This window comes from Mustelus asterias, chromosome 9 (assembly GCF_964213995.1).
Source record: "Mustelus asterias chromosome 9, sMusAst1.hap1.1, whole genome shotgun sequence".
NCBI classification, from domain to species: domain Eukaryota; kingdom Metazoa; phylum Chordata; class Chondrichthyes; order Carcharhiniformes; family Triakidae; genus Mustelus; species Mustelus asterias.
The window spans coordinates 122,206,654-122,231,384 of NC_135809.1; the positions used below are offsets into that span (position 1 = coordinate 122,206,654).

Here is a 24,731-nt window from a genome sequence, read left to right on the forward strand (position 1 = left end):
ATGCAGAAATGACTTGAGGTAAGCAAATGTTCCTGAAATTCAGACAGTATACATCAGACCCTCTTGGGTCCTGTAGCATTTTTTAGTATGGGACCCCTTCAGATAAATGTACAACGCATTTCAGTTCTCAGTAAAACAGGACTACGAGGCAATATATGAAACAAAAACCTGGTGTAAAAAAAAGATCTGGTTAACTGCAGTTTGAGGTAATGTGAACAGGAACCTTTTTTTTTGGAATAGAGCAGTAATCACATTAAGAACTGATCACATCAAATGAAAAAAAATCTACAAAAAACTGATGTCAATATAATTTTCTATGAGAAAATTAAAACCTATAACATGGCAGTATATGGCATTGTAATAAAACTGATCCATAAAATAGCAGCAAAACACAATGACAAAAAAAAGAAAAAAAAAACTTTTTTTTAAAAAAATAAGAGAGAAAAAAAAAGCAAAATTGTTAATTTCAAACCAAGCTGGGAACATTTCCATAGCAGCTCAAAAAAGGAGTGTCCACTCCATTTCTTACAATCAACACCATTAAACGGCAGTATCACACAAAACATCTCTCCACCACATTCTCCTCACACCGCACTTCAAACTGAGTTTAGTTCCTCCTCCTCCCCTCGACTACCTTCTAGCATCAGTACATACCAAGATGTGCAAATTTTCTATCAACACCTAAAAGCTGGGGGGGGGGGGGGGGCGGGGGTGGGGGTGGGAAAAAAAAACATTGGGATGACTATTTTTATTCTTCTTCTTCTCCAAGATCAATTCTGCTAAAATTAAAACTATGGTGTTTCATGCTTACGGTTGTGAAAGGGAAAAGACAGGATATATAAATGGGGCCTGAACCTTAAAGATATATATGTATGTATACATACACATATATATATATATATAGAAATGACAATGAATCCAATCCAACAGCACTCTGAACATAGGGCATTTAATAGCAGCAGCTTTTTCAGGTTTTTCTGCCTCATATCACCCATCTGGAACTAGCCCTCCAGAAGCACCAACATTGCCTCATGTGTCCATCAGACCATGGAACTGAGTAGAGAAAGAAAAAAATACCTCGTCTCAAGAGATTGTGGCCTGCATCTCCAGAAAAGGCAGCATAAAGTTTCCTTCCCAGCCGGTTTTTAATTGCAAACACCCGACAGCGTCGAGCGCGGCACAAGAGAAAATTAAAGCGGAGCTTGCGTAAGAAAACGGTAACCCTGCCCGCACCACGTGGGAATGCCAAGCTTGACGTACACCAAAGTTCAACTCTTGGCACTGTGATCATTTCACCTCCTGACAGAAATCACGTCACACTACCTGGTTGTTTTGGGATTTGGCCATGGGGGTGGGGGGGTGTGGGGTTTGGGGGGAGCAGTTGGCCACGCCAATATATCCTTCCAAGCTCAAAAATACTCAATGTCATTACCAGAGAAAAAAATAAACACACGCTGCTTTCCAAGTTGAATTATTCCCCCACTTGTGATAGTTAACCATAGCCCACTTCATTCGAGTTCGCTGACCGAGCCCTCTCCCGCTCCTCGTGTTCCATCGCTAGAATTCAAGTCCAGCCAGGAACAGAATTCTCTCCGTCACACACACAGAGAGGTGCCGAAAACAGAATCTTACAACCGTGATCAGTCATTGCAGTAAATCCACCAAATATTGAATGTTCCCTCAATCGTGTAGAAATTCTTGTTGGGAGGATCTTTCGTTTATTATTCTACAGATACCATGATGCACTTGAATATCATTTCTTTTCTGTTAACAAAATCTTAAGTTTACTGCACGGAGGAAGGACAAGACATTTTTGTAGAAGGGTTAAGATCCTACATCTGTGGCACAAACACTTTGAACTCTGATGTATCTCTACTGGAAGCTTTATCTACTTCAGACTCACAATAAATAGATCTACATTACCTTATAAATAAATTACATGAAGAATTTTCTTAGTTGTGGATAATTAAGCAAACAGCTTCCGGAATAATATGGTTACATTCTACGCGTGCTGATAAAACCTGAAGAATACATCTACACAGGCCCCATTTATAAATTAGTTGGCACATGAAAGATTTCTAAACACTGTTCTTTCTATAAAAAAAAAGGTCAGTGATGCCAGCAGTTTTTGGAATGTAGTTACCATTCACTGGAATGTCACAATCCAAGTTCCATTTCCCTCTCGAACACCATAGTCCACGTAACTTGCCTTGCAAACACAAGCATTTAATATTTCTAAACCATTCCATTTTTTAAAAACTTCTTTTAAAAAAAAATTTTCCACACAATAAGGGATTTTTTTTTCCAAAAACTCTACTGACTGAAAGTGCTTTGAAATGGAATGGTTTGAGAAAAGAATAAAACAAAGGCCATGGATTAAACCTGTCACTGGGTTGGCCAGAATGGGTCGACTCCAGCCAGCATTCTATTTACATAGGTCTCTTCTGACAAAAAAAAATAAAATTTAAAAGACGCAAAGATTTTTTTTTTTTAAAAAAGGTACTATAGCATTAGTAAGTGTGTGTATAATTAGGTACATAGCCATGAGTAGTAAAATGGACCTGCACAAGCAATAACAAGCTGGCACCCAGAGAACCTTATGCACAGGTAATCCACAGACTCCAAAGAATACATATAATAATGCTGTTAACTAAGATACACCAACGGGTTACATCAACCATTTATAAGGTGAAGAGGATACGCACTAAGTAATCATATAAACATCTGGACAAACTGATTATAAAGTGACTAGACACATATACAAGCAGGTATAGAAAAGGCTAGATTGTGGTAAAAGCTATGCATTTTTTCCTCACTTTTTTCCTTTTTTTTTAATAGAAAAAAAGATTAAATCATTACTACCTACAACCCTCTTCTGCATTAAAAATGGTTCATTCACACTCAAAAAAAAATCTATTACCTCCCCAATGACATTTTCTATTGTCTATTATTATAAACTTAGAAGCATAAACACGATTTTTGTATATAAAAACACTTTCATTATTGTCTCATATAATCTGCATGTACTCTAGCATAACACGTGTCTGGCTATGCAAAGGCCTTCTTTTTTCTGCTCATTAACACAATCAGTTTCAGACTATTTCATACTTAAATGCATGGTGAAGGGACATGAGCACTGAAAGCAAAAAGGAAACAGTTCCCTTCTCTTTTTTTTTAATAAACGTGCTGGAGATATTGGAGGGGAGGTCATGGTGTTTTTTTTATATATATATTTATATGTAGCGAGCATTTCTTTGCAAATTGCCAGTGACCACTCCTGTCAATCATCATAGGTTCACGTCTCGCACATCAGTCGGTGTGCAGGAGAGGTCCAGTTCATCCTCTACAATCTTTGTTTCTGAGGATATGCTGCTGTGTTGTACCTGGCGCAGACTCGTCTCGAGAAGTGACTCGATCTGTTCTTGACAGGCCCGTAAACAATCCTGTGTAAAGACAACCAAAGAGGGGGAAATAATATAACCACGTAGCACCTTTAACGCAGTAAAGCATCTCACAACATTAATAAGTGTGGCAGCACGGTGGCACAGTGGTTAGCACTGCTGCTTCACAGTGTCAGGGACCTGGGTTCAATTACAGCCTCGGGTGACTGTGTGGAGTTTGCGGCACGGTGGCACAGTGGTTAGCACTGCTGCTTCACAACGCCAGGGACCTGGGTTCAATTATAGCCTCGGGTCACTGTCTGTGTGAAGTTTGCACATTCTCCCCGTGTCTGCGTGGGTTTCCTCCGGATGCTCGTTTCCTCCCACAATCCAATGATGTGCAGGTTAGGTAGATTGGACATGCTAAATTCCTCTCTTAGTGTCCCAAGATGTGTAGGTTGGAGGGTTAGTGGGGTAAATACGTGGGGTTTTGGGGATGGGGCTGGATAAGATGCTCTGGTGGAGAGTTGGTGCACTCATGGGCCAAATGGCCTCCTTCTGGACTGTAGGGATTCCATGATTCTATGATTTAGCCATGTATGGAGATATTAGAACAGGTGACAACTTTGTCAGTCGTAGAGTTTAAGGAGCATCTTAGAATCACAGAATCGTTACAGTGCAAAAAGAGGCCATTTGGCCCTTCGAGCCTGCACTGACAACAATCCCAACCTATCCCTCAACCTATGTATTAACCCCGCTAGTCCCCCTGAAATTAAGGGACAATTTTAGCTTGGCTAATCAACCTAACCCGTGCACCTTTGGAGTTTGGGAGGAAACCGGAGCACCTGGAGGAAACACACGCAGATCTTAAAGGAGGATGAGAGCTTTAGGGAAGAGGTTAGGGCCGAGGCAGCAGAAGGTATGGCTGTCAATGGTGGAGTGATAAAAATTGGGGATGTGCAGAATTGGAGAAACACAGATTCCAGAGAGTTGCAGGACTGGGGTCAAGATTATCCTCTTCTCAATTCAAATTTCCACGGTCGAGACTGTCAAGGTGTAGGCAGACTTTGGACAATTAAACAGCGGCAAGCCTCCAGAGCTTTGAGTACAGTGGGGAAAATATCTGAACATGATTATATTTTTCTGATGCGTGTAACATTGTGGGATTGTGTTTTGCATGACAATCTGTCCCAGTGGAAACCCATTTTTTAAAATTTTTGTGCAGTGCCGTCCTGATACCACATAAGAACAATAATTATAAAATTGTTCACTCCTGTGTATTTTGGAAATCAATCCATCTGGCTTAGCTTTCTTTTTTTTTTGGAAGGCTTCTTGTGAAGTGACCTCTCCCTCTCATTTTCTTTTGACCTCTGGCATGTCAATCCTTGCAGTCAAAGCACTTCTTCAAATGATAAATTAGTGCCTTCTGTTATGATGTGCATGGCTGGAAACAAATGACATTTGTGGAAGAAAGGGCATCGTTCTGCAGCCTCAGACTGTCATTCTATTCTCTGTGTACACTTCAGCTAATATGCTTAATGTGCAATTTCCTCTCCTTATTTTACCCCAGCCACATGCATCATTGAAACATTGGCCAACTTTAGAATTTTGTCAAGTGCAGATTCAGCCATTCATGCGTGAGTGATCCACATTATATTACAAACTACAAGGCTTTTCTATGTACATTTTTTCGTTAAAACCCAAGCCTGATAGAGAGCGACACTGCGCAAAACATAAACATTGTCACAAGCTGCTCCATCTGGAAGGTGCATGGATTCACAGGATGGCCATATTAATTTGATCTGTATTCAGTAACAGTTCAGCCCATGCTTACTTCGGAGTATCAGTGTAGCATTACTACTACAGACACGTCGTCATCAATCATGTTGTGTCAGGGACTGCAGGCTTAAAAAGGACAGAGGTCGACTCACAGTTATTCCTTTTAAATCTTTCCCAGGGCTTATTTAGTCAGAATGACAAAAGAATGCCTGTCTATTAACTTCCTCACCATTTCCCAAACACCACTGATGGTATCTCTTGGTGATTACACACAAAATGACCTCGAGTCCAACATCAAACGCATCGACCAAGCAGCAAAAGCAAATGCACCTAGGACCTATGACATTTGGTATGTATAGCACGGATCTGTTCAAAACAACCTCGGATTCTATTTGAAAGAACTACATTGCGCTTGCTGGGCACTTGCGTAAGAAGGGCAAAAAAGAACCACGGCGGGAGTTGGGGGTGGTCGGTCTAATAAACATTTATGGCCAAGGACAGGCAAGAGTCAGGAAAGGGAAAACATTAACTCTGGCCTTTTATCCTCTCACCTCAAATCGTTGGGTTATTATTCGAAAAGACTTGCACAACTCAAAAGCACTTTACATTGAATTATTTCTGAAATACAGGCAAAAAAATCAGCACAATAATCCCATAAATTGCCATCTACTTGACTGACTAGTTAATTGGTTTTAAGTGATACTGGTTGAGGGAAGAATGCTGGGCGAGGAGAAACAAATGCTTTTTCACAAGTGTCATGGGATCTTTACCATTGACCTGAAAGCATTTGGCATGGGAGATAGGATGTTGGTTTCACATGTCATCTGAAGAACAATACTGGCGTGTCAGCCTAGACCATGTGCTCAACTCCTGATAGCAGGATTCCAGGCTACAACATTCCTCCTTAGAAGCAAACGTGCACTACCAACACAGAGGAGCTTATATAGCTGCTGTATTTGTATTACTCTTGACCTCAATGGCTTTATTTTACTGATGGTACAAATTTACCAGGGACTGGCTTGAGAAATAACATAAATGTAAGTAGTGCAATAGTAGATGGTTTCAGAGAAACTTGCATTGTTTGAAGGTAAGCATTAAGCTTCATTCCATTTCCCTCTGCATTATTTATCTCTTCACCTGAAGGCATTGGCCAGCATCAGCTCATAGCACTCCAAAGCTGTTAGCAGCTAGTCAGAGCTGCCCTCAAGTGGAGAACTTTCATCCAATGTGTCATGGCCTGTAAGAATCGAGAGCAGATTTCCATTCCATCTGACAAAGGAGCAGCGCTCCGAAAGCTAATGGCATTTGCTACCAAATAAACCTGTTGGACTTTAACCTGGTGTTGTTAAAACTCTTACTGGAAGAATTGCACAGAGTGACAACACGAACAGGCTACTCAGCCCAACAGATCCACGCCAGTGTTTGGTCCACACCAGTGTTTATGTTCCACATAAGCCTCCTTCCCATTCTCCTTCATCTAACTCAATTTACATACATTTCTCTCCCATATATTTATCTAGTTTCCCCTTAACTACATCTATGCTAGTCACCTCAACTACTCCTCAAGGTAGCGACTTACATATTCGCACCACTCTCTGGGTAAAGAGGTTTCTCTTGAATTTGTTTGCATTTAATTATTACCCCATTGTTTTTTTCTCACTGTTTCCCCATCATCAGCACAAAGGTCAACTCTGCATTGGCCAGGGAACAAACGCGATCACCTTAATCTGTCCTGGTCAAACACTGCATCAATGGGAGTTTCTCACCCACTAGTCGCTCAAAGACACCTGTAGAGCCTCAGTGGCCCATCAGCTAATTCAATCCAAACAAAAGGAATCAAGTGCTAGGGCCCCCTGTTAAATATACTGCTGACTTAATACTCTCCACATCACACCCAGCACTCCTTTAGTTATTGAGAGAACCATCTCAATGGTGTTCTCACATCCACTAGCATTAAAACCAGACAGAAATAGCAACATACACGCCCAGAACATTAACTAGCCTTTTTTTTGCACATGAGGGGAAGCAATGGCATAGTAGCATTCTCACGGGCGATAGTAATCAACAGGGTCATTCTCTTGCAACTTGGTTCGAATCCTACCATAGCAATTGTTGAAATTAAAATTCAATAAAAACAAAATCTTTGGGTGGTGCAGTGGCACAGTGGTTCGCACTGTTGCCTCACAGCGGCAGGGACCTGGGTTCAATGCCGGCCTTGGGGGACTGTGTGGAGTTTGCACATTCTCCCCGTGTCTGTGTGGGTTTCCTCTGGGTGCTCCGGTTTCCTCCCACAGTCGAAAGATGTGCGGGTTAGGTTGATTGGCCATGGTGTCAGGGGATTAGCAGGGTAGATACGAGGGGTTATGGGGATAGGGCCTGGGTGGGATTGTTATCAGTGCAGGCTCAATGGGCCGAATGGCCTCCTTCTGCACTGTAGGGATTCTATAGGATGTATCATACAGCAAAAGCAAGAATGTTTTATAAAGAGATGAAACGTTTAGCTCTTGTTTGATTAATGTTGAATCAACTTTACAGTGCAGTAAAAGGCCATTCACCCAACTGGTTTATGCTGTATTATTTCTCCATTGTTCTATCTGTATTCATCTATGTATCAGTATAACCCTACACAGCAGAAAGTAGCAGGCATGACGTAAAGCCTGCAAGCTTGCAACCATTAAACTGGTTAACTATTCTAAGGGAAATGGTCCACGCAGTTTAAGCTATTCAGGACAGGAAGGTCCCACAGTTGTTTTTTTAAGATCTGGCTCGATTTGCTGATCGCACCAGGGGTGCGGTGCTATAGGTGGTATCAGAAACCCTGGGCTAAAAGGTAAAGACCGGGGCAGAAGCAACCTACCTTCTCCACCACACCTGCCTTTCCCCACCCCGCCACCGAACCCTGACCCCCAAGTCTATATCCAGATAGGGATGTCTGTAGGCAGGCGGCAATCCAAATTCCAGCATCAATCATCAACTTCAGAAATGGAAAGAACAAAAAAAGGTTGGAACATTAAAGGATGGGATTCTGCAACCCCCCTGCCAACCAACTCGCCACTGGCTGCCAGCAGGATCTTATGGTCCAATCAGTGTCTATGGTGTTGTCTGTGCCCCCTTGCCATCACGGGGTAGGGGTTCGCTTTCGGTCAGACCGGAAGATCTCTCACATTATCCAGGTTTTGTTCCAAAACTCCCACCGGCTGCCTGGAAGTTTCCCCTAATCAGCGGATTCTCATCATATAAAAGGAAACAACAACACGAGAAGCTTTCTAGAGGCACAGCGGGGTGAGGAAAGACCTGTTACCAGATGGCGACTAGCCACAACCTGACATGGCTCTTTCTGCTGTGAGACGCCATCTCATTCACTGAACGCCACATTGCTTGAGATTCATAAGACCATAAGATATAGGAGCAGAATTTAGGCCATTCGACCATCGAGTCTGCTCCGCCATTCAATCATGGCTGATACGATTTTCATCCCCATTCCCCTGCCTTCTCCCCATAACCCTCGATCCCCTTATTGATCAAGGGTTATGGGGAGAAGGCAAAAGTTATGGGATTCAGTTTGGAATCGGAGCAGAGCTGGACTTGAACTTGCTGCAGTCTCCATTCCCCATCTCCAAGTGATGGTGCTCAATGCCACCAATCTCTTCTTGGGATATTTTAGGACAATTGAAATCCATTTAAAGATAACTTCTTTTCTCCCTCCCCTAAGTATGAATAAAGTGCACCTGCAATGAAAGCACTAGGGCACCTTTTCCACACTTTCACAGGCAAGTTCCTTGGAATCTTTCACTTGAAGTAAAGTATCTTTCTCTCCTGTTGTCATGCATCTTTCTTTCGCAGGATTTGTGTTTTGCAGAATGGTTGCTGTTGGGTAGGTGGGGGGTGGGGGGCAGGGGTGGGGGGGCAGTTTCCCAAACAAAGGGTCACATGTTTGCTTTTTAGTGTTCTCACTTCTAGGGTCTCCTCAAGAATAACAGATTCCTAATCTAAGGTGTGTGGGCAGTTCAAAAGATTAAGCCAAAAGACAATTAGGGTTCCTGGAAACTTGATCAGACCTAACAAATGCATGATGCTCACACACAATGGGGTGAAGACCTTTTTTTTCTCTCCACAAGACTGCCCAAGGCTTCCAATTATGCTTAATTTGGGCTCCAATTACCAATGATCAAAGTGGAAACAGGAAATTAGACTCAATGCTAAGGTGACTGAGCCAGAACCCAAGGTACTCTGCATACTCAAGCAACAATTTTTTTAACCTTTCGCCGGGATGTGTAGGTACACATTGTACTATTTTAGGTCTTGCAAAGTCCAGGTAATCTTCATTATCATAGAATCGTAGAATCCTACAGTGCAGAAGGAGGCCATTAGGCCCATCGAGTCTGCACCGACCACAATCCCACCCAGGCCCTATCCCTATAACCCCATGCATTTACCCTAGCTAGTCTCCTTGACACTAGGGGGCAATTTAGCATGGCCAATCCACCTAACCCGCACATCTTTGGACTGTGTGAGGAAACTGGAGCACCCGAAGGAAACCCACGCAGACACGGGAAGAATGTGCAAACTCCACACAGACAGTGACCCAAGCCAGGAATCGAACACAGGTCCCTGGCGCTGTGAGGCCGCAGTGCTAACTACTGTGCTACTATGCTGCCCCAAAGCGGCATTATCAAGAGTAAATCAGTTAAAATTCTAATTTTCAGTGTCCAATTCAATCTACATTCTAAGAATGCAAAATTAAGAGCTACAAATGTAGCAACGGGCGGCACGATAGCACAGTGGTTAGCACTGCTGCTTCACAGCTCCAGGGACCTGGGTTCGATTCCCGGCTTGGGTCACTGTCTGTGTGGAGTTTGCACATTCTTCCCGTGTCTGCGTGGGTTTCCTTCGGGTGCTCCGGTTTCCTCCCACAGTTCAAAGATGTGCGGGTTAGGTTGATTGGCCATGCTAAAAATTGCCCTTAGTGTCCTGAGATGCGTAGGTTAGAGGGATTAGTGGGTAAATATGTAGGGATATGGGGGTAGGGCCTGGGTGGGATTGTGGTCGGTGCAGACTCGATGGGCCGAATGGCCTCTTTCTGTACTGTAGGGTTTCTAAGATTTCTATAGAATGTATGGTCCAATTCAAATTATTTCAATTTGTTTGCTGCTAAATTCTTAGTTAGAACTCAAAATTACTGGAGAATCAAGAAAAATGAAAACTCCAGGGTATTTTCAACCTATCCTAAACCCAGCAGAGAAACCAACGCTTGGTAATGTGTAATTACTGCAGATGCTGGAATCTGAAACAAAAACAAAAAATGCTGGAAAATCTCAGCAAGTCTGACAGCATCCGTGGAGTGAGAACACAGCTAACATTTCAAGTCTGGGTGGTTCTTTGTCGGAGCAGATTATTTTGGTCACCTGTTTCACACTCCACACAACGTTACTCTCATTAAATATCGATAGCAAGCAAAAACCTGGCTGGGTGCAAAGGGGAGGGCTCCAACTGCATTATGTTTCTTGCTGTGCTTATGCTAAAAAAATTACCTACCTACTCCACCCCAGTGTCTGGGTAAATGCATAATTGAAAGGCAGCATCAGAATTGTTAATATCCTGTTAAATCCAAAGATTTGCAGGTTAGGTGGATTAACCATAGTAAACTGTCCCTGAATGTCCCAAGATATGTCGGCTAGGGGGATTAGCGGGGTAAATATGTGAAGTTGCGGGGAAAAGGGCCTGGGTAAGATGCTCTGTCGGAGAGTCGGTGCCGGCCTTGATGGGCCAAATGGCTTCCTTGTGCACTGTAGGGATTCTATAACTCTATGATCTCATCCGACATCATTGGCCAAGTGCATTAGATCGCAGACAGAAATTGCCGAAAGCTGGTTTCCAACGATCAATAAATACTGTGAAGAATTGGTCAGACCACCTCACCTGCCAACCACTGGGCTTACACTGTGTTTGCTTCATATTTGTAAACAGCCTATGGCATAGTGCTCAGAACAAAACAATGGATGGAAATATCTGTCTCCTGTTGGCATCGATTCGATGGGGCTAATTCTTGGAAAGAGACATGAAGAAGCGTAGCTCCAGTCTTAACTATTAGTTCAGTACATTATGTAAATCGGTCTAATTATTGTCTCCATGTAAACTCTATCAAAGCAATTACGTCCTCTTTTTTTTTTGTGTACTGTTCTCAAATATTGTCTTTACAACATTGATGGGAAACACAATCTTTGCTTTTAGGTCCATAGTGTTGGGTCCTCGTCAAGTACTGCGAAAGTTAATTCCGGCACAGAACTCTTGACCTAACACCAAGTTGGGCCGCTGCATTGTAACGGACAAACAAAAGCACCATCTCCGCATTTAAGATCACACATCACTGTGCCACACATTTGCATTTAACCTCCACTTGTTTAAAAAAAAAAGGGAGTCTTCCTCAGCCAATTGATCCCTGACTGCTTTATTGCCCGATTCCTACTGAGGCACATCTCCTGCTGTCCAGCCAGGCAGAAGAAAGCCGCGGCGTAAATCAGTCAAATATCTGCTTTAACAATGAGGGAATGTCACCACTCGGCTGCTCGGCCAATGACTTTCACAGCATAGGTGCAAGGTGTAATAAAATTGGGCTCAGATCATTAGGAAACCTCGAATAAAAGAGGTTGGCTCCACTTGACATTAAGAGGTGTCAGGTTACAGGCCACACATAAAGGTCACAAACACCATGAGGCCCATTTATCACATTTCTTATGAGCCATTTCCTTTTAAGCTTAACCCTCTGCCTGTCTCTACTGATACACTATTAATTGCTGAATGGCCACTAAAGAGTCACACATCACAAAGCTATTGTTCTATTGAGTGCAGAAGAGCTACAAGTACATAACATGGCTATTATTGCTGAACCATTCAAATCCTTTCCATTCTGGGCCTCCTATCAGGGCATTTCGCTCACTAAGCTTTATTAATTTTTGAGTGAAAAGCTTTAATCAGTAACTCCCGCATTGCGGTATATAAGCGTATTTTTATGATTCTGTAGTACTTCATTGCAGCCGTGATGAAATCTAATGATATATTAAATGCCTTTATTCTTCCAACTTAAATTGTATGAGCTCCCAGTTGCGCTGAAGAGGTTCAATCCCCATTCCCTGGACATTGATAAGGAAGAGGCAAGGTCGGCACAGTCTCTAAGTCCTATTCTAGCAGAGGCAAATGCACTAAGCACACCCTCGCTCCTGTTCCCTCAACCAACGACCATTAGGTGAACCTTTGGTGATGATAGCAGCTACCTTGCTGGGGGAAATATTTTTCCCAATTTTTTATCTATTTATTTGTCACAAGTAATCCAAAGATATGCGGGTTAGGTTGATTGGCCAGGTTAAAAATTGTCCCTGAGATGTGTAGTTAGAGGGATTAGCGGGTAAATATGTGGGGGTAGGGCCTGGGTGGGATTGTGGTCGGTGCAGACTCGATGGGCCGAATGGCCTCCCTCTGCACTGTAGGGTTTCCATGTTCTAAGTAGGCTTACATCAACACTGCAATGAAGTAACTGTGAAATTCCCCTAGTTGCCACACTCCTGCTCCTGTTCGGGTACACTGAGGGAGAATTTAGCATGGCCAATGCACCTAACCAGTACATCTTTCCGACTGGAAACCGGAGCACCCGGAGGAAACCCACGCAGACACGGGGAGAACGTGCAGACTCCGCACAGACAGTGACCTGAGGCCGGAATTAAACCCAACTCCCTGGCGCTGTGAGGCAGCAATGCTAACCATTGTGCCACCGTATGGATAACGAAGTTGCCAACATTCACTTTCTGGGCCACTTGACAGCTGTGGAACTGTATTCGGGTTTGTATCAGCCTTGACAAAGCTCTGACGAAGGGTCATCCAGACTCGAAACGTTGGCTCTATTCTCTCTCCACAAATGCTGTCAGACCTGCTGACTTTCTCCGGCATGTTCTGTTTTGGTATCAGATTCCAGCATCCGCAGTATTTTGCCTTTATTGGATCTATGTATCAGCCTTCATAGACACGGGAAGAAATGTGCTCAATCTTTATTTGACACATGTTATTTCAGTAAAGCAGAACGTGAAACACACTTCTCCTGAAGATTAGGTGGCACTGTAAAGCATCTGCCTAGTAGCTGTGAAGAGAACAGCAGAGCCAACGTGCCTTGAATTTGTTAAACGCTGAACGCAAAAACAATTAAAACAGGTAAAATTCCTATGAATTAAAGCAACAAGAACGTAACGATGGCAGGAAATGGGCGGTCGGGACGAGGGTGCTGACCAGAGAATGGAAGTCACTGCAATTCTGAAATGATGGTGCAAACTCTCAGGAAGGTGATCCATGAAGAGAGGTCGTTCAGCCCGTCATGCTTGTGTCAGCTCTTTGGAAAAGTGGACAATTAGTTCCACTCCTTTGCTTTTCCCACAGCCTTGCACATTTTTGTAACCTGCAATTAGTTATCAAATTCCCTTTTTGATAACGATTGCATTTTTTACCTTCACTAATGTGTAACAGAGAAAGCACATTCCTCATTGTGAAACTGACAACACTTACCGGGTCGCATTTGATGATTTGTGATAGGAAGTCTGTGAGGGACTGATAGGATAGAAAACTGTTGCTGTTGCCCAAATGTAGGCCATGCACTGCTGCAGCCATGCTGCCAGCGGCAATCATGGAGGGTGGATTCGATATAAATTTGACATCTGCAAGAGAGAAAAACCAGTGAGATTTATACAGCTAAGCACCTTTTGAGAAGGTGATGGCAAAGGGTGACAAACCCCGTACGTACCGCGTTTGGGCTTTTCTTCTGTTGCAACGCGTTGGCTGCCCTCCCGTCGCAGTGACTGAAGTTCAGTGAGATGTGGCAGAACTAAGTGACGGGAGGCCTCCAGAACTTGGCAGGCACTCAGCGGCCTTCTGATCTGACACCATGCTGACAGCAGGCTGAGCCCCATGCCAGACTGCATTGCTGTAGGTCCCCGGCTCGAGCCCACTTCCATGGGTCTTTTGTGTGCCATGTCACTGCGACTCACAGAGCCCCGCAATCTGCAGGGAGGGAGCACAGTGTGGGGGAGGCCAGGGAGGGGGTGGGCCTCCAGAGCAAGCTTTGGTACTGGTGCCCTGCTTTGGCCAACATCTATGGAGGCAGAATAGTGATACTGAAGCCTTTAAAGAAACACATTTCTGTGTCCACTTTTATGCTTGTGACTGCTCTAGACAAACAGTGTGGCCCGCCCTTTTGTCACACACAAGGAATTATTTGTACCGGAGGCCACTAATTTCAGCATATTAATGAGGGGCGCCTTTGCCTTGTTATTGGATGTCCCAGAGTGAAGAGTGTGGCATCACTGTCGACCTCCCATCGCCTTGTCTTGCGCTATTGAGAGCGCGGGGACAGGGTTCTGCACAGTGAGATGAATTGGACCTGACATGCCGACAAAAGAAAAGGCTGGGGGAGAGGGGGGGTGGGGAACAGGAGGAGGTGGGCGGGGGGGGGGGGTGAGGAAGAGGGGGGGGTGGGAAGGAGGCCACCCCCCCCCCCCCCCCCCCCCGCCAACCATCGCCGCCTCCTCCCCCCACCTGACACCAATTCAAACACACACCCTTCCTAGCCTATCTTGAGACTTCATCCGAAAGGAATAAACAACTTCAGTGTTGTGAGAAGAAAGCGCAGCCACCCGGGAGGAAGACAAAGGAGGCTCAAGCTTCCAACGCTCTTTCTTAAAAACAAGAGATGGGGATGGGGGTGGGGGTGGTGGGAGGGGTGGGGGTAGCAAGCAGGGTGAGCCACTCCTTCGATTCTACATGAAGCCGTAGCATCAAACCCCAGGGCTGGGGGCCATGAATGAAAACCTTTCATTCGGGCAAATCAAAACTGCTCAGAGAATTCATTTGCTAAGACACAACAGGTCCCGACAAGTCACATTCTTGAACTAGCACCGAGATTGAGAGAACGGCGGAGGTGCAGTTGTTTCAAGTTGGTGTCATTAATATCAAGCCGCCAACATTTTAAACTATATAATTATTGGAAGTATGCAACTAAAAACCTGCATCAGCCTGGTTGTGAATTCTTGTTCAGGATATCAAGAATGCCATCCTAACTTTTGGTAACTCCGCCGTTTCTTTTTTTAAAGAGTTATCCCAGCACTTGTCCATGCCAAGATCTATTCATTACCGACAATTATGTGTTAACTTCAAACAACACTAGTAAAATTTTTTTTGACCTACCGCAGCACAAAAGAAGGTCTTTAGCAAAATCCAGCTCTATTAAACAGACAATTCAGAGGCTGCACAAAAGGAATTCTGCTCAACATCACCTTGAATGTAATCCCTTCCATTAAAAGTCTTTTAAATCGTCGCTCCCCCCACCTCCCAAGTCCTTGTTCAATCTTTTGTAATGGATAATTACTTCAGCACTCCATTTATGCGTTCTGTCAATTGCTGAGGGGCAAATGTTGTGTTTCAGCTTTAGGCTTGCCAATTTTCACCCATTGCCAGCGACTCCCCCCACCCTTCCCCAGGAATAAGTAGTAACTGGAGCCATCGATCAAAGTACTGGAATGTCAGAAATGCTCAACCTTTGAACTGTCCTGATTTGTTCCTACATTGTAATTGCCAGCACAGCAAAGCATAGTTCAACCTGGTACAAATATTTTTTTTAAAAAGAGGTTTTGCCACCCGCAAAGTAAACGGAAGGGCCAAAGTTTTTTCTGGGCTAAATGAATAAAGGGCAACCCCCCCCACCCACCCCTCTAAAATCATTTTCCTTTCACTTTATGCACCAGCTTCAATGGATTTTGGACCACACCAGACTATCTATCTCTGGGCGTTCCACAAATTCCTTAGGTCAGATTTTTTTTTAAACTGTTAACTTTTGTTCCATGAACACAAAAATGCTTCAAATTTCTGCAAACTCCGGGTTTGCGCAATAATAATTAGCCATTTCCTTTGGTCGTGGCAGAAATCTTGTTCATCAGCAAAGGGTGTGAATAATAACAGAATCTTGATTAAAAGCAAGGCTTTATCAACCCTCCCCCCTCCCCTTAAATAGCCACCGAGGCAATTCAGTGCTGTGCGAATGTAGCTGATGCGTTTCAATTTGATTATGGCTTTTCAGGACGTTGGTTCGCTTTTGGCTAACTGTTGGGTAGTGGGCGCTCCAATCTAAGTGAAACCTTGTTGCTTCAGAATTCATCAAACAGCAACAATTCAAGTTGGGCAACTTCAATTGGATTAAGCATTCTGTCCTCAAGATGTTTTAAGATCTCAATAATGGCTATCCATTGTTTTGCCTTTGCAAGTCCTCATATACACTGCGCACACTCAAGCTGTGCCTGCTCCTTTACACCAGGCTGGATTGGCAATACTGCGGCAACGTTTCAACACTCTGGAGCAAGCCAGCCACCAGTAACGTGCCAGCTGACAACTGCAACTAAAGAGCCCAATTGCTTTGCAGTTACACTGCCAGTTTTCGGCGAGACGCGGATTCCTCAATGCGCTTTCTTCACATGACATGGATACAAAAATGAGATAATGGAAGGGAACTGGCAGCCGCAGCCAGAGATCAAAAAACGTTTGCACCTGGTCCCTACTTGCATTTATGGGCATACTCCTTTAGAGGGCGATCTTGCCAGCATCAAGCAAGTCACCTACGATGATGTGGGCTAACTAGGAGAACACAACAATTCAGGATTTTCTCGATGGTCCGTGTGTTTATCCAGTCCGTCTCTTGGGCATTGAGGCCAGGAAGGTTCCAAGTTTAATCCCAGCATGTGATTTAGCTTCTCTTGGGCAGTATACTAGAAAGAGCCTCAAATCGCCAAGCACAGGTAGATTTTCATTTCAAAACGACCTGATTGCTTTCCAGTAATTCGGTTCTGCTGCAATAATGCACGGGTGAGCATCTAGCAGAGCAGCGGCGCCTTTTAGGGAACAGCCACCCTCCCAAAACTTGTGTTGACAACTTTCACAATGAAAAGTGAAAGAGGATGCAGGATGCCTCAGGACCTCCTACAAGAAGCCCGTGCCTTTGAAGGGGGAAGGAACATAGACAAAACACTGGTGAAAGAAAAAGGACTTGAGTTGTTCTGACACTGTCCTAGCCTCCTGGCAGTTAGACTGCAGAGCATGAGTTTATGAAGCACAGTGTGCAAATTTGCTTTAGTGGAGAGGAAAATGGGAGTAGAGCCAGCGTTTCAAGTCTAGGTGACCCTTCGGTGACGAAGGGTCATCTGGACTCGAAACGTTGGCTCTATTCTCTCTGCACAGATGCTGTCAGAGCTGCTGAGATTTTCCAGCATTTTTGTTTTTGTTTCAGATTCCAGCATCTGCAGTATTTTGTGTTTATATTAATTAGAAGTAAAAAGAGTTCAGGTGCAAAATTTTTGTTTAAATTTTAAATGATTGAATCTGTGACTCAAACTGTCAAACATTTATGAGCTGATTTAAGGGAAAGCTGGATATGCAGAAGGAAGAAAGGATTAGAAAGTAATGCTGATAGGGTTAGATGTGTGAGTGGGAGGAGCTTGTGAGCATCATAAACACTAGCACTGACCTGTCGGGCTGAATGGCTGCAGATGCTTAGTAATAATATCCTTTGTTACATTTCCAGTGAGTTTAACTTCCCCAGCAATCCTAACTGCATTCTGACCAACCCTGTACATTATAGGTTCTACACACCAGTTTCTCATCACTAGTCAAGTTCAGATAGTCAAGAAGCATGCCGGTAACATCAGCACTTCAGGAAATAGTGGAGGATCTGAGACACAACTCACTTAACTCGCCCTGTGCTAAGAAAAAATAGCAGAGCACCCAACATATCCTTGACTGGTTTCTTGAAATGGTAAAGATGGTACACTCAGCTGTAGCTGCAGTAAAGGCCACCAACGCTGGGAACCTTTAAAATAATCCCATCCAATTGGGTGCCAATTGCTTCATGGTCCACTGCGTTGGTACAGTAAGAAGTCTCACTATGCCAGGTTAAAGTCCAACAGGTTTTCACAAGCTTTTGGAGCGCTGCTCCTTCATCAGGTCACCTGGCGAAGGAGCAGCATTCCGAAAGCTCGTGATTCCAAATAAACTTGTTAGACTTTAACCTGACGTTGTGAGACTTCTTGGACCCCAGTCCAAGGCCGGCATCTCCACATCATCACTGTGTTGGTGACAGGTTATTGCATTAGGTTCCAGGTACAAAGCATAATCCATTTAATGGAAATCTCACATCTTCATTCCAGCTATTGTGCCTGCAATTCCTCTTGTGTTTAGCGTTCAATGGTCTGCAAAGGCCAATTTACAGAATGCAAAAGGAATACATCCTGACTCCATTGAGATGCCTGGCTCCTAAGTATTAGGTATAGGATCTAGCCACCACCCCCCAACCCCCCCCCCCCCCCAACCAGCCGTTCCGAAGTGACACCTCTGAGCGAGTGAAGAGAGACTGAACCCTCCGTACCTGTCGCACAGAGCGCCACAAAAGTCTGCGCGTGTTTGCGGATGATCTGCTTGCTGTCCTTGGGGATGGGTAGCTTGCTGAGGAAGTGTTCAATGAAATCGTGGGGGGTCACGGAGGCTAGATCCCACTTCAGTTTGTTGAGAACAAGCAGCTCCATTTGCTGAAACGAGAAACATAACACATGTGGGCTGTGTCTGCGCCTGGAGTTTAATTTACAAGAAGAAAATCACAAAAACGTGGGCCGTGGGGAATGTGTCCCTGCAGTGGATTCATTAAAGCGCCGATGATAAAACATATCATTGGGGGAGGGGGTTATATTCTATAAAAGGAAAAAAATTGGGGGGTACTTAATATATCCCGGCATTGTAAAAGACAATGTACTCCAAATTGAAGACTTTGGTTTTTTTGATACATGTGATAAATTGCTACATGAGTTACAAAGGGAAAGTCTTTCGGTGGTCAAATGTAACTTGTGGGGTTTTTTTCCCTTCAAAAATTCTGCTCCTGATCTACCGTGTAATTGACAGACTGGATGAATAGATTGGCTGGCGAGCGGAAACAGCAGCATCCTATCAAAGTCTTGAGGGTGGTATCAACAGAGGGCGCCAATGCCGCGCACATGCAGTGGGGATACAAGTCGCCTCGTTACAAATGCAAGAACCAAGCGACCGCGGGGGGGGCTGCAGCATGGGAAATGCTGAAATAAAATTCCCAAACTGCGCCCCTCTCCACTACAAAGTCCCCAGAATCGTTCCGTTTCACAAGAAACAAAATCTTGACACAGAGAACCGTGTAATGTTCCCCATATTAAAAAAAATCAATCCCAGTGTTAATTATTAATAACCATTTTTCGATCGTGCGTGTTATTTCTTTCGGCTATTTGACTTCGGAAAGCAGAAACACTTCGGAGTTTGGACTGTGTGCAAAAGATAAATGAAACAGCGGGTTCCCAGTTAAAATCACTCTGCCGGGTTGATTAATGGAAACCCCGACGCTGGAAAGTATAATTTCTTCAAGGGTGTGTGTGTGTGGGGGTGGAGGAAAGAAAAAAATGCATTTATTGTGGATTTAAATTATTGTCCCTGCAATATTCAGAGCGGTGGAGTGGATCTGCAAACAGGGCAGAGGTTTTTCTGGGGGGGGGGGGGGGGCGGCGAAGGTTTGGAAAAAAAATGTTACGCCAATTCTCAAAATTTCCACATGTCGGGACCTTTTGCAGCGAATTTCCTTATTTGCTACAGATGGGCTAGATTGTAGTGTTTAGGTGTGTGTTGGGGGGGTGGATTACTGCGGATTAAATTTGATGAGGATTTTGTGTGGGCTAGTTGGGGGGGATTAGATATGGGAGGTTTGAACCCCAAATGCGATTTGACTCAAGAAGGGATTGATTCGCCATTTACCAGTAACTCCTCGGGTCGGATGGAGTTGTCGGTATAAATGCAGAGTTTTTCTGCTGTTAATGGGATTGTTTCCTTCATTTTGGACGCGACGAACATGCAAGTGGCCCCCAAGAGTTGCAAGTGGGTCTTCCTTGTCAGTTCAACGGACAGATATCGGTCCAGATAATTCATAGCTATCGGGAACACCTCTTCCTCGCATTTCTGCTCTTCGCATACCTAGGAAAGACCAAAGTGGGAGAAGGCGACAGATTAGCTCACTACATGAAGGGGAAAAAAAGGGAGACTCCTTTAATGCCAACACTTTTTCGTTAAAATTCTGCGGCACCCGGGCTCCAGATATGTACACATTGCCCCCTCCTTTACTCTGCCCAACTAATTCGGATCGAGCCAAGTGTCATCCAATACAGTCCCAACATTTTTTTGCCTCTCTGTCGCTCCCCCCTCCTCTCTCTCTCTCTCCCCATTACAGCCGGAGCTGAATTTCCACGTCGTCATCTTTTCAAAAAATATTTTAAAATATTTAAAAATTAGCCCGGCCGATGGAAATGAGATGAAAATCTTGCCCGGGCGCCCCTCTTTCGAAATCGGGGTCACTCGGGACATTTCAGGGTGGGGAACCCTCCCAAAAGAACTAAATTTCATTGCCTCCCTCCGGGGAAGAAGAGCAGGAGGAGGAGGCAAGGGGGAGGCGCGTTGTCGGGAGAAGGCTGCAAGTTTGGAGAGAAAATGCGGCGACATCACAGAAAACCCTTTCGCTTCTCTCTCCCCCACCCCCTGCACAATTTCAAAAAAAGATTAAAAATAGAAGGCGGCCGCCAAAGGGGGTGAAAATGGCACGAAAATGTGCAGGACCCTTCCAACCATACGCCCCCACACTTTTCCTACCCACTGAGCCCCCTCGTCCCCCTCAATTTTAATCCTTTATTCCCACCCCCCCTCTCCCCTGCAGGGAAGTTACTGGGAAGTTTTGAGTGGGCTGGAACGTGGGTGTCCCCACACTTTGCAACAAAGACTCGGGTGAATTTCCTGCTGCAACTCGCCCCAAGTGCCTGTAAATTCACCAGCCATGTGCCCCCCTTCCTTAGCCCCTGTACCCTGGCGCTGCCAGCTCGCAGACAAGGAAAGGGGGGGCAGTAGTTCCAGTGACTTTGTTTGAACCACCAGTTGATGTGTATGTGCGAGAGAAAGAGGGGGGGGGGGGGTTTCAGCGCGATACGGAACAAGATGGCGTATAATACTGGCACGTACTGAACTTGCATACGTGTACAGCCGAATTTAGGGTTTTAAAATTAATTTCTGAGCTCCCCCTTCCTCCACCCCTTGCCCCGAAGCTGGGGGAAGGGAGCAAAAAATAGGGGGCAAGCGCTGGCGTTCAAACCGAGTGTCCCAGGCGGTCCCTACAAATGCCCTCAGCACCTTCTTCACCTTATGGAGATAAAGAAGGGTATTGGAAAACTGCAAGGCAATAGCGGGGGCGAGGAGAGGAGGCAAGGGAAAATGTCCAAAGGGAGAAGCTACATTTTTATAAAATAAATTCAATCAAAATTAAAGGGAGAAGGGGGTAGAAGCAGCGAAACCAGGGTGTCTTGGGGGGGGATTGGCTTTGGAGTGTCAAGTCCCCCAGTTTACTGTCAGGCTACAAGACTTGTCTTCCCATTTTAATTCCTTTTTCTAACCCCCCCCCCCCCCCCCCTATTAAGAATACCGGGTAGATACGAGTTGACTCCTCTGCAGATTGCCAATGCCAGCTCCCTTGCACATAACACATTTAGATTATATGTCTATATAAGATTCTCTGCACAAACCTCCAACATCCAAGTCGCAACAATCTTCCTCATGGAAGGCAGAATTTCTTTTTGGACGCACTTGAAATAGCTTAGGGAGGGCAGACAGTTCTCTTCGCTTCTGAGCATGGTCTGCAGGACTCGATCATTGATTAAATTGGGGTCCTTGTAAGCTCTTCTGATCGTCTCCCCCTCGCAGCATAGTAGCTGATGTTCCATTGCTAGGGCTTCTCTCTCTCTCTCTTTCTCTCCCTTTCTCTCTCTCTCTCCTTAGTGCATTGACTAAAACGGGGATGCTACTGCCTCTGGAGGCTATAGTTCAGGGAAAAAAACTTAACTATAACTTGCCCGCAAGTGACGCAATAGCCTTTGAGTTGTTGTTATGCAGAGCAGCTGCTAGTGGGAGATCAAAGAACATAGAGGCCGGCAGAGGGGCAGAGCTTATAAAGCCGCCCCGTATGCAGGAAAGGAGGGCAGGCAGGATTTATCAATGTAAATTCAAATTCGACCTTATTCAATGCGGCGACTCGGTGTAACAGGCTTATTCTGATTTGAGCCGGACACACACACTCACAAATATATATAAATGATTAGAAAACATTTTTCAAAAATAGAAATAAGAAATCCGTGTAATATTGTAACAGTGGGAACTTGTAGTCAGCTGTCAGTCAATCCACAGATTGATTGTCTGTCCAACGGTAAGACAAGTTAGAAAGTGGAAGCATTTTGAGTAGAATGGGAACATAGTTAATTTAAAATAGATTTATGGTATACAAAACCTCTGGGTTCGCACACACACATATTTGGGCATAGCACAATGACCTCGCTTTACTGGGTTAAAAAAAAAACATGCATTTTGTGTTGCCGGTTGTGTGCGTGTGTGTTTTGTAAAAAGTTTTTTCGTCCAAGTTTTAAGATTGAAATGCTCTCTCTACCCCCATTGCATTTTATTAATTTGCTGATCTGCTTTGTCCACCACCTCCCGCCCCCCCCCCCCCGTTGGTGAGCCCTCTCTCTCTCTTCCAAGAGGTCAGTCCAGTTTATGCGAGGCTTATACTGCTTTCCAGAAACATTGATTCCGCCACTGCTACGAATCCATATTTTTCCCTTCTTTAAAATAAAACCCACTGTAAAAGTTTTTTTCTCTCGCTCGGGGAAGAGTGGGTGGGTGGGAGGTTAAATTGGCCCCCCCAAAAATTTCCTCTATCCGACAGAGCAACTCCTTACGCCGGTAGAAATAAGAAGCGAAGGTATTAGCATAACCAATGGTGGAAAAGATTGTTACCAGGCAGATCAGTGAGCCATCGGCCGCGACTACCATCGATCATTCAGGCATCCAGCCCGATCCCTTTTGTTCAAAAGAATGTGAAAGTACTCACAATAGTTTTATTTGGAGGGGGAGGCATCAGAAAAAGGGATCACCTTGATGTGAATAACTTGTATTCCTTTATAAACACATAGATATATATATAAATATTGCACTAAATCCCTATTTTAAAAAATGAAACTGCCAAACTTTTTAATCAACCCCTTTGTAATTCTGAAAGTGATTGTACTTTCAAGAGATAAAGTTAAAGTTTTAATTTTAATTAATTGTGGCTGGTTTATTATTCCCCCCCCCCCTTCCCTCCTTGTTGCTTTAATTTTATTTCATGCGGAAAAAAGATCCCCCCTCCTCTCTCTAAGTCTTATTTTTTTCTCTCCTCCCTCGCTGTGAATCCTGTCGCATGATTATTAATGGAGCCGGGACATTCCTAGCATTCCAGACTGCGCCTACATTAACAAGTCCACATGCTCCGTTTGCATCTAATTACCGTAATACAGCTAAGCTATTGTTCCCGAGGAAACCAAGCTTTTGCCAAGCGACCCAGATCATTTGTCAAAACGGATGTAAGGAGGGATCTGTGTATTGCACTTAAAACACACACACACACACACAAACGACGCCACTGACTGACTACCTTCTAAGATTTCGGCTTGCTGTCCTGCACTGACTGACCCCCCCTTCCTTTGTGTTAATAATGATATGAAATAAACTAATTATTGGAGATTTTAACCAAACGAAGGGAATCAGACTTTTGAATGGACCTACCTCGCACTAAGTTGATCTTTCGCTACACCCTAGCTATGGCTGTAACACTTTCCTTCTCTATGAACGGTATACTTTGTCTGTATAGCGCGCAAGAAACAATACTTTTCACTGTATTTATGTGACGATAATAAATCAAATCAAAACAGAGGGGGAGAGGGAGGAAGGAAGCAAAGAGGGGGTGGGGGAAAGGGGTAAAGAAAAAAGTTGGCGAGTTTCGCTGCAAGTTTCTGCACCCGAATCCTCCCCAAAAGCGGATACCGCTCCTGGCTGTGTTACTGTCGCAGTCGAGACCGGGGGGGGGGGGGGAACCCACATTGCACAGCTTTCATTTTGCTTGCTGGTTCGGGATCACAAGCGTCCACTGCTTCGGAGAGGCTGGGGCGATTTAACATCATAAAGTTTACATAAAGAAAACCTTGGAGGCAGGGAATGATGAATTTATTTCAGACCCGTTTAGGTTTCCTGTTTACATCTGGAGTGGGGGTGTAGCCTCCAGCTCTGCCATTCAAGCATCATGACCCATTTTACTGGCGAGCGGGACTGGAATCAATATACATGAAGCCCCTTTCCTATCTAAACGTGCAGAGATTAGAAGTCGCAACACTTTGAACAAAAAAAACACATTTCTCAATCACTGCCACCCAATGCTGCCTACAGCATGGCTGGAAACTTTCTCTTCCAAACGCTTACACAGATTTTAAAAAAGCCCCCATCTAAGCTGTCTGTTACTGACAGGCGTAAACGCCGCGGAGGATCCGTGGCTCAATGCAGGCTGGTAAGAGTACAACATATAATACGGTAGAAGTGGCTGCCAGCAGAGGGCAGACCGCCGACTACTCTGGACAATACGGT

The 24,731-nt window shown here is 44.5% G+C and overlaps 1 protein-coding gene across 1 annotated transcript; it reads right to left on the reverse strand.

Annotated features, from left to right (window-relative positions):
- Window positions 1–2,492: 2,492 nt before the first annotated feature.
- ccnd1 (cyclin D1) lies at window positions 2,493–22,247 on the reverse strand. The gene is made up of 5 exons (XM_078220986.1): window positions 21,809–22,247; window positions 20,004–20,219; window positions 18,604–18,763; window positions 13,707–13,855; window positions 2,493–3,443 (listed from the first exon to the last, which is right to left on the reverse strand). Exons 1-5 carry the CDS (start codon window positions 22,004–22,006, stop codon window positions 3,288–3,290), a joined length of 879 nt encoding a protein of 292 aa, XP_078077112.1. The 5' UTR covers window positions 22,007–22,247; the 3' UTR covers window positions 2,493–3,287.
- Window positions 22,248–24,731: the final 2,484 nt, after the last annotated feature.

What these genes read in the sequence shown, in the direction of transcription:
- ccnd1 (XM_078220986.1), bottom strand. Translation starts at nt 22,006, where the DNA reads ATGGAACATCAGCTACTATGCTGCGAGGGGGAGACGATCAGAAGAGCT. An exon ending in TGTGGCGCTCTGTGCGACAG is followed by an intron (nt 13,856 to 18,603) that starts GTACGGAGGGTT and finishes TCTCTCTTGCAG; the next exon opens with ATGTCAAATTTATATCGAAT. An exon ending in AAATCATCAAATGCGACCCG is followed by an intron (nt 3,444 to 13,706) that starts GTAAGTGTTGTC and finishes GTCTTTACACAG; the next exon opens with GATTGTTTACGGGCCTGTCA.